General features: G+C 40.1%; 1 protein-coding gene across 1 annotated transcript; it reads left to right on the top strand.

The window, feature by feature from the left end:
• Nucleotides 1–4393: 4393 nt before the first annotated feature.
• mnx1 (motor neuron and pancreas homeobox 1) lies at nucleotides 4394–6580 on the top strand (the record flags this gene model as incomplete). The annotated part of the gene is made up of 3 exons (XM_080855337.1): nucleotides 4394–4883; nucleotides 5951–6111; nucleotides 6296–6580. 3 exons carry the CDS (start codon nucleotides 4394–4396, stop codon nucleotides 6578–6580), a joined length of 936 nt encoding a protein of 311 aa, XP_080711463.1.
• Between the last annotated feature and the right edge of the window lie 5270 nt (nucleotides 6581–11850).

Below are 11850 nucleotides of genomic sequence, written 5' to 3' on the forward strand. Positions count from 1 at the left end.
CGCTATGAAAAATGACGCCATCATAGGTGTTGCACATCTAATCCAATCCATTTAGTGGAAGCAAATGGAAAATGCTCCTGGAAAAGGCATCAGAATAATTTACTATCTACAGGATACTATTTAGCAAATCTCTCTCATCTGGAGAGTGTGGTGTGTAGTCAGAGGTATATTGAGTAAAGCTTCTTTGATATGAGGTGTAAAATGTGTAAAATGTGACTAGACTATATAATGTCCTTGCGAAAAAGGAAGTGTCCTAATCTTGCCACCAATGTCACTTGAAGTCAGTGATATCGGTTAAATAACCAACTGCCATTAAATAATTTTTACATTAATGATCAGAAAATGTCGAGATAAATGAAACAACAATCAGAACACATGTGTGATGATCACTGCTCCTGCAGACCAACTAAAATAAATACATTTACAAAGTATTCTGCTTTGCTGAATCTGTTGAAAAGTCTTTTTCTTTTTGGTTACAGAAGTCAAGTTTGTTTTACTTTCCGTGTTAGCTAATTTCAAATAATTACATTATACTAGGCAGTTTTACATTTACAAATGTGACAAATTTCAACTTGCTTGAGCAAATGTCTGGTGTACAATAAGGGTGCATGATATCAAACCTATTTATTGTTGAGTATGGGAAACATCAGCTCATGTTAATTCAACTAATGCAAGGCTACATTTGTCAAATTAGATTCAATGCTTCGCTCAGCTAAAATGCAACTGGTAGAAGGCACAATTTTTCCATAGTACTCAGGTTAATAAATGATGTAGAGTTTGCTCATGTACCCTTTTGACAGGGATATAATGAATCAATTTGAACACCTGACTTTTGGGAGATCACACTTGACAGTTGAGAAGGTCGTCAATCACTGCTTCACACAATGGGAGCAAAATTCGCAGGGTCATCTCATTTAAGAATACATTTGAGAAGCTTTGTTTTGGTTCAATTTAGATATGGATTTTTATGTTTTCATTGAACTTTTGGGAATCACACCATGCTTAAATATATTCAGCACTCTAACAAATCAAAACTACGAAAAGATAGGGTGCATAACTGATTAAAATTACTAACTGTAGGTGTAAAAGGATATTCTATAAAGATCGCAACAAACACAGAGCTAAAAGGAGTTTAAAGATTTTATTGATATTTCTCTTTTTCAAAACAAAATTGATGACCCGTCTTTAACAAGTCTGAGAGGACCATTGGGACCTATGGGTGGACATTAAAGAAATTACCTTCATATTCAGTACCAGAAGTCTACAAAAATCGTATGCAGCTGTTAGCGATATAGGATTTGATCTTCCCTAATGACGTTTAATAATAAAGTCTTTCGCCCAAGGTCCTTTACTTGAAGTAATACTCCCTAGATAATGCCAGGCTCCACAAATTAAATTGATAAAATGATTATGAGCCACAAATGTGTTTAAAAGCAGTCCTATACATTTCAGCCCAGCGACCATTTGTGCCAATTTAATTGAATATATTTATTGCAATAAAAGAGACAGTGCAGGTCCCCTTAAATTGCCTTTTCATAATGAACACATTTACCAAGGATAATTAATATATAAACTATTTCGATTTGTCATTTTGATTTGTATTTTAGTTAATTGTGAAAGTAATTACCGAGCGAATGAACAGCTTTCAGGAAGGACCGGGGTTCCAGGGTCCTTTTCCATCTCAGGGTGCAATATTAATTTTACCCTCTCGCGAGGGGATGAAAAAGACCCATAAATTTATGTGATTGGTGCGCGAGCCAATGCTAAATGGCTTCATATTTCACCAGTGCTTTAATAGAAATATTCATGTGGACCCTTAATGAAATTAAACTGAGAAAATGGGCAAAGCATTGATAGGTTAAGTATAGCTTACATTTAACAGATAGCATCATATTTTCAGATAACATGCGAATAACATAGCGTTAGAATAATGTACAGTAGATTTTCTTTTATAAACAAATACCATATTTAGAGATGCACATACAATTACCATAGGTCAGCCTCAACTGGAACTATCAAAGGTGCATCTTGTACTGTTTTGGTCAAAAAATATGCTGTTCATTTATTCTGGATTTTTCTAACACTTGGTTGCACTGATCAGCAGGTGAGCTACCTATATCATCAATCTCATACCACCCTGCTATTATTTCTTAATCGGCCATGATATCATCCAGGTTCCCAATTAAATCATGATCCTATAGTTAAAACTACCCCGTGACTTGTTGATTTCCCATGAGCAAATAAACGTCTGATTCCCGTCCCAAGAGAGTGGTTAGCTGATGAATTGAGGAAAACTAATCCGCTTTATTGGGCGACAGGTTAAGGGCAACAGAGTGTCAATAATTCTCGTTCCGACCTCTTCCTCCATTAGCTTAAAGTGGCTGATTAGAGTGAGAGACCCAGCCCCCAGCCCCCTAAACGCACAGACCTTCCCCTTCGCAACTGCTTAAAGAAATACTATTTCCATCGGAGGCAGAGACGAGAGAAAGAGAGGCAGAGAAGGGATACATTTTAACGCGAAAGTTTATCAATATCACATTATGACTACACCTTTCAATGTTTCAGATTTGCGTTTTTATGCGCTATATTTATGCCTTTTATAGGGCTATTTTTTCGAAATATGCCAATGCATACTAAGAATAGATGTTCCCTCTCAACATTTAGTATTTTTAATAGAAAAACTAATTCTGGACACACTAAAGCATCAATCGACTGTTTGTGTCAAAATCCAAGCCTGCCTGCACGATAATGAACTTACATACTTTTAATACAAATGAAGGTGTTTTCCTGCACTTTCCACTTAGACCAAGTACCACGCGAACGCGTACGTACAACATTTAAACATATTTATAGATGTATGATGGGTTGGCATAAAGCTGGCTTTTAGCTAAATTTCCCAAACGGCCGCTACAGTGCATCGACCTCCCAATGGGTCAGACACTTTCGCAGAGAGACAATATGGAGTGGATTTGCATCTCTATTTTTCCCTTTGGTTAAATTGTAGTTACATGTACAATCCTACAGCCAACACTCCACAAGAATGTTATAGACTATTTTATGGGTGTGTTAGTGCAACATATTACAAAATTGCCAATTGTTCAGTTTTGTTAATCCGCCAATTGAGATGATTTTTATTAAGCCATTTTAAAATAGCATGGTCCTAATTCTTGTGAATTCATGGAATATGACAGTTAGTGCAGATTTTCAAGAAATTGAATGGTATTGGGATTTTTAAAAGATTGGCTCATTTAAAGTGTGAAACACTTGGCTGAGTGGCTAAAACGGTTTCAGTTCATTTTCGTAGTGAAATATGGATAGGCCTATACCGATCCAGAGAAAAACTCACACTAAACTAAGGTGGGTGTGAATCTGTAGTTTGTCTGTCTACAATAGAAATGCTTTGTTTTGTTCGACGAGGCAAGTATTTCAAGTACAGCCGGGAGTTTTGTACACGGTGCCTCCTGTGCGTCTTTTGCGCGCCTCGATGCAGGTGGCCAAGGATGCGCACACAAAGTGGGTGGCCTGTGGAGAGATAGTAGAAAACTTCCCACAGCCAACCATGACAGATGTGACAAGAAGTTGATAACAAGATAACTATTCCTAATTTTTAAATACTGAAAGTGTAAACCATTCATTTGGTAAGCTGTTTGCAAAGGCAGGCAAATGTGCTCTTTAGCACCGCGTATCATGTTATATACCCATTTCTTTTATTTTCTAAGCAGCTTAACATGAAAAACTGAAACATTGTCAGAAATGTACAAAGGTTTTTTCCAGATATTGCCTACGTCAACCTCATGGATTTGCGCCAGAATAAAAGGGCAGCTACAAATTGAACATATCTGGAAAAAATTAAGCCCCTGAAATAGTAAATCAGGTGTCTCCATGTTTGTTCTTCACAATCATAGCTATGGGGCCACGAGAAAAGTATCCATGTGTTTGTATTTTTACATAGATGCGTGCTCACTAAAGCTTATTCGTTTAGGTATTGCCTGTTACGTTCAAGAAGATTAAGTAGACCCAGGCCTCAGCTTATCTAATCAAATTCCTTTACTGGTTCTTTGAAAGCGTACAGTTTAGCTCTTATAGTAGATGGCGCAATGAAATTGAAATGCAAACTGCCATTCCCATCGAATCATGTGGGGGACTTGGGCTATCGCCACTCAGCTCGCTGAACAAACTGGCCGCAAAATACACTGTAAACACTCAATGCGTTAACCAATGGGTGCGCTCCGTTGGTGAGGTGAACAACCAATCATCGCACGTTGTGCCAATAGGAGTTGGGGGACACAGTTTTCCCCGTCAGCTGAACTTTGAGAAGTAGAGCGAGAACGAGTTGACACGTCAAGAAGACCAGACAGCAACACGTATCCAAACTGTTTGGACCACGAACCAGATGGAAAAATCCAAAAACTTTCGCATCGATGCGCTTTTGGCCGTCGATCGGCCGAAAGTGCAGACATCACCGCTAGCATTAGTGACCTCTCTGTCCTCCTCCTCTATTTCATCGTCGGGAAGCGTTAACGGTTCCGATCTTAACACCAGTACAGAGTCTCTGCGGACTGAGAGTCCTTCTCCTCCGAGGATTTCGTCTTGCGGGTTGATTCCAAAGCCTGGCTTTCTTAACTCATCACACTCAAGCATGGTGGGACTTCATCCGCAGAGCACTGCAATTCCCCCGCAGGCGCTGTATGGGCACCCGATGTATACCTACTCTGCAGCGGCGCTGGGTCATCATCCAGCCTTGTCCTACTCATATCCACATGGCTCCCACCACCATCACCCGAACGACCACCTCAAACTGACTGCAGGCACGTTTCAACTCGACCACTGGCTTCGAGTGTCCACAGCCGGTATGATGCTTCCCAAAATGCCCGACTTTAACTGTAAGTGTTTCTTGTGATTTTTATTTGACGTGTTTAAGGCAAATATTACTTTGGAGAGACGTGAGGTTTGATGTTTACGCACATACACGTTTAAGGCAATCCTTTAGATGGCGAACGGGAGCACGTTTTTCTTGAACTATCTTATGTTAAATGTTGTTCAAAATAACACAGTGCGCCTTCAATGTTGAAATTATGGCTAAATCTGGTGCTTTGAATGGCAGATAGCCCTGATGCTAACAGGGTTACATTGGTGTGTAGTTATTCAGATGTCAAACTAATGTCAAGGTAGTATATCTTTGGAGGGCGTCTAGCATATCGTTAGGCACCCTACATCTGCTAAAACTACTGGCAACAAAATCAGGCGTTTCAATGAACACAGAGCGGGACAGGGAATCGTTTTCTGAGAGGAACTAAAATGGACAGATAATGGACAGAAGGAAAGTGGCGTAGGTGTGCGAAAACCACAGCCCGCCAACTGTTTGCTCTCCAGACACTGGCTTTCTGTTCGGTTTGGCTTTAACAAATTCGTTCAGAACGAGGTGGGAAGCAGCCTTTCCTCTTTTAAAACATTTGATTTGGTCGAAATAAAGCCCAACCTCTATACTTACCAAAGGCCTTCTTTGGCTAATGGATAATGTGTGTAACTTGGATATGCTCTGATGTGTAATCTAAGTGATGGCAACGCATCACCATGATGTGCAACTACATGGTGTTGTTGGTTAGTCTCCAACTAAATTACAAAATTAAAAAACAGAATCATTGGATCACATGGAGAATTTATGGTAAACAATTCAATAAGCCTAAGAATGACCGTGGAATATGTACATGACTAATGCAAGCCAGAGTGTCAATCAAGTAGACTGGAGTCATTTTAACATTTCCTTCCATGGTAAATAAATCAATAAATTGTTTAAGTTTAAGGCCAGTAGCAACTAGCATGTTTTTTTTTTTGATCACCGATGCTTTATTAGGCTATTCATTTGAATGCAAAAGCTTATTATAATAGCTCTTAACGTGAGTCTCCATTTCAAATTCATATCAATAACATATTGCTTCTCCCTCCTCAGCCCAGGCACAGTCTAATTTGTTAGGAAAGTGCAGAAGACCGAGAACTGCATTCACAAGCCAACAGCTGCTGGAGTTGGAGCATCAATTCAAACTGAATAAATACCTGTCTCGACCCAAACGATTTGAAGTGGCTACTTCTTTGATGCTGACAGAAACACAGGTAAACACTTAGGTCAATATTTACCACATTTTGGATGATAGAGATTGAAACTTAGGCTAGGCTATATCATATTTTAAAAACGTGTTTCTGATTTAGTAGCTACCCTATTAAATCCGGTTTCACGCCCACACTTATTGCTGCTGAATCGTGGATGTTGGGATGATCAATTGAACTGTTGTTACAGGTCAAAATATGGTTCCAGAACAGACGTATGAAATGGAAGCGCAGTAAGAAGGCCAAGGAACAGGCGGCGCAGGATGCCGAGAGCAAGAAAAGCTCTAAGGGCTGTAAGGACAAATCCGACGGACTCGAGCAAACGGATTATCAAAAGGGTGACACTAAAAGCAACAGAATAAGAGACTTCAGGGACAGTGACGATGAGGAAGGGGACAATTTCCTCTACAACTCGTCAGATTGCTCGTCGGATGATGAGAGAACCCAGGCCAGCGACGTCAGCCCACAACCGTGAGGGACCACTGAGAAGGCCATAGGAGTTAAAACTCTTAGTCTTTTCACGGGGGACAGTAAAATTGCATGTTTAAACAAGCTACAAACGCCAACTAGAATTTACTGCGATACTCTGGAAAATGTTTTTTTTAAGTGTCATGTGGCGTCCATCAACTGTGGTAGAAGTATGGTTTGTGCACTTTGCAAAACCCGTCACCGTCGTGCAATAATATTTCAAACAGACATCGTGGTGTTATGGAGGTACAACACATCATCGTTTGTTACATAGCATGTTTACTTGTGTGAAATATGTTAGCCTTAACAAAATAGGAGTCATAAAATATCAATCGAAATTATAATAAAACTCCTCTGTACTGTAATGGTTAGCAGTTCAACCATATTTTGCCACGATTAATATTGTCAATAACATATGGGGAATGTTGACACTTGGTAACCACTGCGTCTTCGGTTTAATTTTTGAAAATTGTGGTGTTAGCATCCTTAATTATGTCACCAACAGTATACTGTGCAGAAAATGTAATGTGTTTATTTTTGTATAATGTATTTATAAAAATGGCCATGCATGGTAAATTATTGTTCAGCGTTACCCATGATGGAGACGATAAATAAATTTGTTTTATAAAATGCTCACAATTTGAATTTGTTACCGCCTGCACAAAAGCTTCTGAAAATTGAACTAACGCGATACAGATGCAGCCTAGGTATAATTATGAGTAGGCTACCCTTGCTTGTACCCTGCTTAAGATATAGGCTATGCAATGCAGTCCTCGGCTAAAGAAGTAGGCCTAAGCCCAATACATTAGAGCCACAGTGTCGCCTATTGTATTGTCTGCCTGTTGTGCATATTTTGTGTTGTTTTAAAAATGAATCACAGCTAATCGTGATTAAATGATTAAGATGGTGTCATCACATGCCTGCATTTAAACGGTGTTAATGGACCGCTCGGGTCATGGGAACCGCTGTTTATAGCGTTGTCGAATCCGTGCAAATGTGAGCAGAGCGCAAACACAAGTCCGCAGAGGAACGGCAGAAACATTTCACACGAGCTCAGCAATGGCCTCAGCAATGGCCTCGCATTAATAAACCTTGGATACAGTCTCATCAATCTTCACAGGATGCATGCAACCGCTGCATAAGCATTTTTATTTGCTGTCCCTGATCGCCTCACAATTTATTCGCAAAAGAACAGGATTTAATGTGTCGTTCAAAAATCACGTTGATTTTTTTTAGCCAACTTACACATCAACAATAGCAGACAAATTTGGAATACAGTAATAATTTGCATTTTAATTAATTTCAAACTACAGTTTGGTAATAGAGAATGAAGCATTTTAGTTCAGTGAGAAAGCATATCGACACCTGGGAGTGGCTAAGGCTAAAACAGTGTAATTTTGGATTAGATCATGCGTCTCAATGGTGCAGTGTTATTTCAATATTTTGATGGGTGATCGGAAATGGTAGGCTACAGTTTACCTTTTAAAACTTCCTACAGTGACGTCTGATTATAATAACACGTTGGCTAAACGTATTCCTTAAGATGGACGTGAAAAGATAATAATTAGGGTAAAGGCAGCATCGCTCCGAAGCCGACACGAGCGCTTATTTTAATGGTCTCGGTGGCAATGTAATCGAGGTCAATTTAGCAGAAAGTGCATTTCCGCCTTTATTAATATCGGTCAGCTTTATCTGGCCAATAAACGTAATGGTCTTTTTGGTCTTTGCCAAGAAGTACTCCCCCAGATCAATTAGAGCAAATTTAAATATAATCTGCACCACATCCCACTCAGCTTTGGGGCAAGGAGAACAATCCATTTGGTCAGTTCAGACTGGAATAAAATGTCAGCTCTCTGTTTCTTTTTTGTACTTTATTGTTGTGATTCGTTTCGGCTGAGACAGTCCCACTCCATTACTTTCCAGAGAACTGTCGAGACCCATTTCCTGGGCTCTAGCTCTATTGAGGGGCTGTGTGGAAATGCATTTTCTCCCACAAAACCCTCTGAGGAGACAGACTGTAGTTCTGTTTATTCATGCTTATCTCCTTGCCCTCTGTAAGCTCTCTTGGAGTTTACATGTCCTGAGGTCATCCGTGGGTCATGACCCTTAAAATGAATCTAAACTAATTGATGCTATTTGTGAGAAAAATACTAATTAAACAAAAGCCTGTACTGATTTGCCATTTTAGGGCCCTTTGCCTCAGGCAGTCATTTACTGAAGTCTTTTACACACTTAAAGAAACTAATGAGCCAATGATTGCAAGTGCCCCTCTATAGGATACCAAGTTAAAGTGCAATGACAATCACATATTGGTTCTTTGCAAGTGGGTGTCCTAGGCCTTACATAAGAGAAAGCAGATGCTGATTTTAACATCATTTTCCTCATGGTTTGCCCAGGTGTGGGAAGCACAAAGAGAGTCAGTGGCGTTATCTGTGTAGCTATACCTCCCAGTCTCAGGAGAGGTCTGGTCGCAGGGTGAGCCAGAGGTGAGAGGGTGTGATGGTTGGGGAAGAGAAGAAGAGGGAAACCATTATGACTGGCTAGCTGTGAATAGACAGATCAAATAAGATTACCTCCAAATGCTTTCATGACCTCCCATGACTAAAAACTGTAACATACATTACATCAATGGCAACCATTTGATATGAGGTCCAAGCAACTGTCTAGTCAGTTATGTAAACTCGGGCACATCCGTGTGAAATCTCCACTCAAGCAGGGGTTTGATTCTTTATCCGTCCCGAGACCCATTTCCATGTTGGGCTGATTCGAGCCGTTTCTCTATGAGCCGTTATCAGTTCAGGGCGGCGTCTGCTTCCTATTAAAGGGTGACTGGGGGGTCAATATACTACCAGCCTGAGGTGACTACACACACCCAGGTAGAGCACACACTGATAGACAATAGCCACAGCACACTCAAGTTTCCTTTCACCTGTGTGTATTTGTTGGCCGATACTCTGCTGTGTGAGGTTCTCGTCCCTCACACGTGGTGACAGAGCTGGCTTTGTGGCTGTCAAAAGCCACACATGTGGGAGCCGGGCCTTCCTACTGTGTGTGGGAAAATGCCAGGGCCTTCATCTGACCTGGTAGGTTAATGTGTGATTGGTCCATTTGTGGTCCAGTGATACTACACCTTGCTCTTGAGGTTTGAAATTGTGCCATTTTCACATCAGGTGGCATATGTTTTTTTTTATTATTATTATTTGGAGATCTACAGAGAAGTTGTTTCCCAAATGTACCTATTGAATACTGAATCAAATATTAACAAATAGCCTTTGGTGCAATATTTTGTTGTGAACATGTAAATGCATAAATAAATAACTACTCTTAACTAATTTAACACATTTGTTCATGACATGACCCCGAAGGTGTCTGCAGCATACTACTGAAATAGCATTTTAAGGCTGCAGAATTAATGAAATTATGGGCAGAGCACAATGACTGTGCTTGAAGGATATCCAATAAACATTCATCCCATCGTTCAGTGTGGTCATCCTGGGTTCATTCATATCCATATTTCCTGATGTGTGTGACTCTCCTAAACGATTGGAGGGAATCTTGTATCTGTCAGAGCACGCAAGCAACTTACTGCGTCACACACAGCGCGTTGAGAACAACCCGACTCTTGGCGGAACTCAGAGCGTCTCCGCTTTGACCCTGCGTTGTTCCTGGCTAACCTTCTGACCGTTCCCTGACTCAGATTGAGATCAGCTGCGGTAATGTCACTAATTAATAATTGTGGGCATCGAATGTAACGGCAACGCTCTAGTATGCTACGAATGGCCGCAGAGTTGGTGGTGTCGGGGCAACCTCTAAACGCGGAATCAAAACACCGTAATTCATTTCACAGCGATGGCGCATGTCTACCATCCATGTTTGCGTCTCCTATCTAACTGTGTCAATAAGATTATGAACAAAGAGTAAAAAAGTTGACCAAATACACACACGTCTGGTAAATGGGAGCTCACACACATGAGAAAGGTCAATGCCTGTCCAAGAGTTATGTTTACAAAACCTATGGCAATTGGCTGTGATATATAGCGCAGCTGCCAATAGACTACTGTGGCAGAGAGAGGGGAAAGCGAGGGCAGAGCACAATGAGTCACTGTGCTTACTGGAGAACCAATGGTAGGGATGAGAACAGCTCTTTTAACTTTTATCTAGCAAGAAACGTTTTCTGAACTAGGAACCACGGAACAAAATGCACAAGAACTGTCCAGGTTAAAGACAGCTCTATTTCAATGGTAAGTATGAGGGACTGTCTGACCCCTATAGGATCACAAAATGCATAAACATATTAATGTAATACAAAATCAAGTAAATATAACAAGACTTAACCCCCAAAAGGGCACCTTGGGTATATCATTCAGGGCATCAATTCTGATTGTTATGACTATCAGGTAGTAAAATGTGAAAAATTACTGTGTAAGGAGTCCACTCTAACAGGTCTGAGTTAAAAGGCATATTTGAGCCCAAATCACCTTCACACATTTCCAACTAATTTTCCATGCGGTCACTCCTTCAGTTAATGGCTGGTGCACCAGTAACACGTCTTTCTAATATTGGTGGCTTCCACATGCTGTTAACATCAAGTGATGGTATATACAGTATCGTATTATGGTAAATATATAGAACATAATCTCTTCAAGGTCACTATACCAGCACGCTGATGTTTTTTTAAATAAGGACTTAACGTACTCTGAGGTAATTTAGAAATTAGCTTGAAACCTTTTCTTACTATCAATGTTAACTATAAACCAACTAAGCATCATTTGCATACCATACATGTGCTGGGGGACTGGCAGTATGAAAGGCACTCATAAGACCAGTGTTGGTTCGGCCGGAGTTGAAATATTTCTCTTTAAGGCCTTAATCTCATAGCTGTTCTCCAGTGGCCTCTATATGCCGCTTTCCAGAGTCTTAAAGGGCATTGATACCAAAAGGCAAAATTCCTTTTGCATACATATTTTCATGCGGAAGGTATTTTTTCTGTATTTTCTTTATAACATGAATCAAACCGTTCTAAAGCCTTAAGACATTATGTGTAACCTTTGCAAATAAATATTTTCAGACTTTTGTCAAGATGTGGGGTCTTTTTAACAGCTACCTCAATTTGCAATATGGCAGAACCAGGTGACATTGGTGACAATTATTCAGGAGTGACACCAAAACACAATATCCACAGCAGTCAGGGTAATTAAAATATGAATCAGATTCTGTATTTAATAATAATTATAGAAGTACAAAACAGACTTCTAGGAGGCCAAACAATATCTGACA

The sequence above is a fragment of the Sprattus sprattus genome (genome assembly GCF_963457725.1).
Source record: "Sprattus sprattus genome assembly, chromosome: 17".
NCBI lineage: Eukaryota > Metazoa > Chordata > Actinopteri > Clupeiformes > Clupeidae > Sprattus > Sprattus sprattus.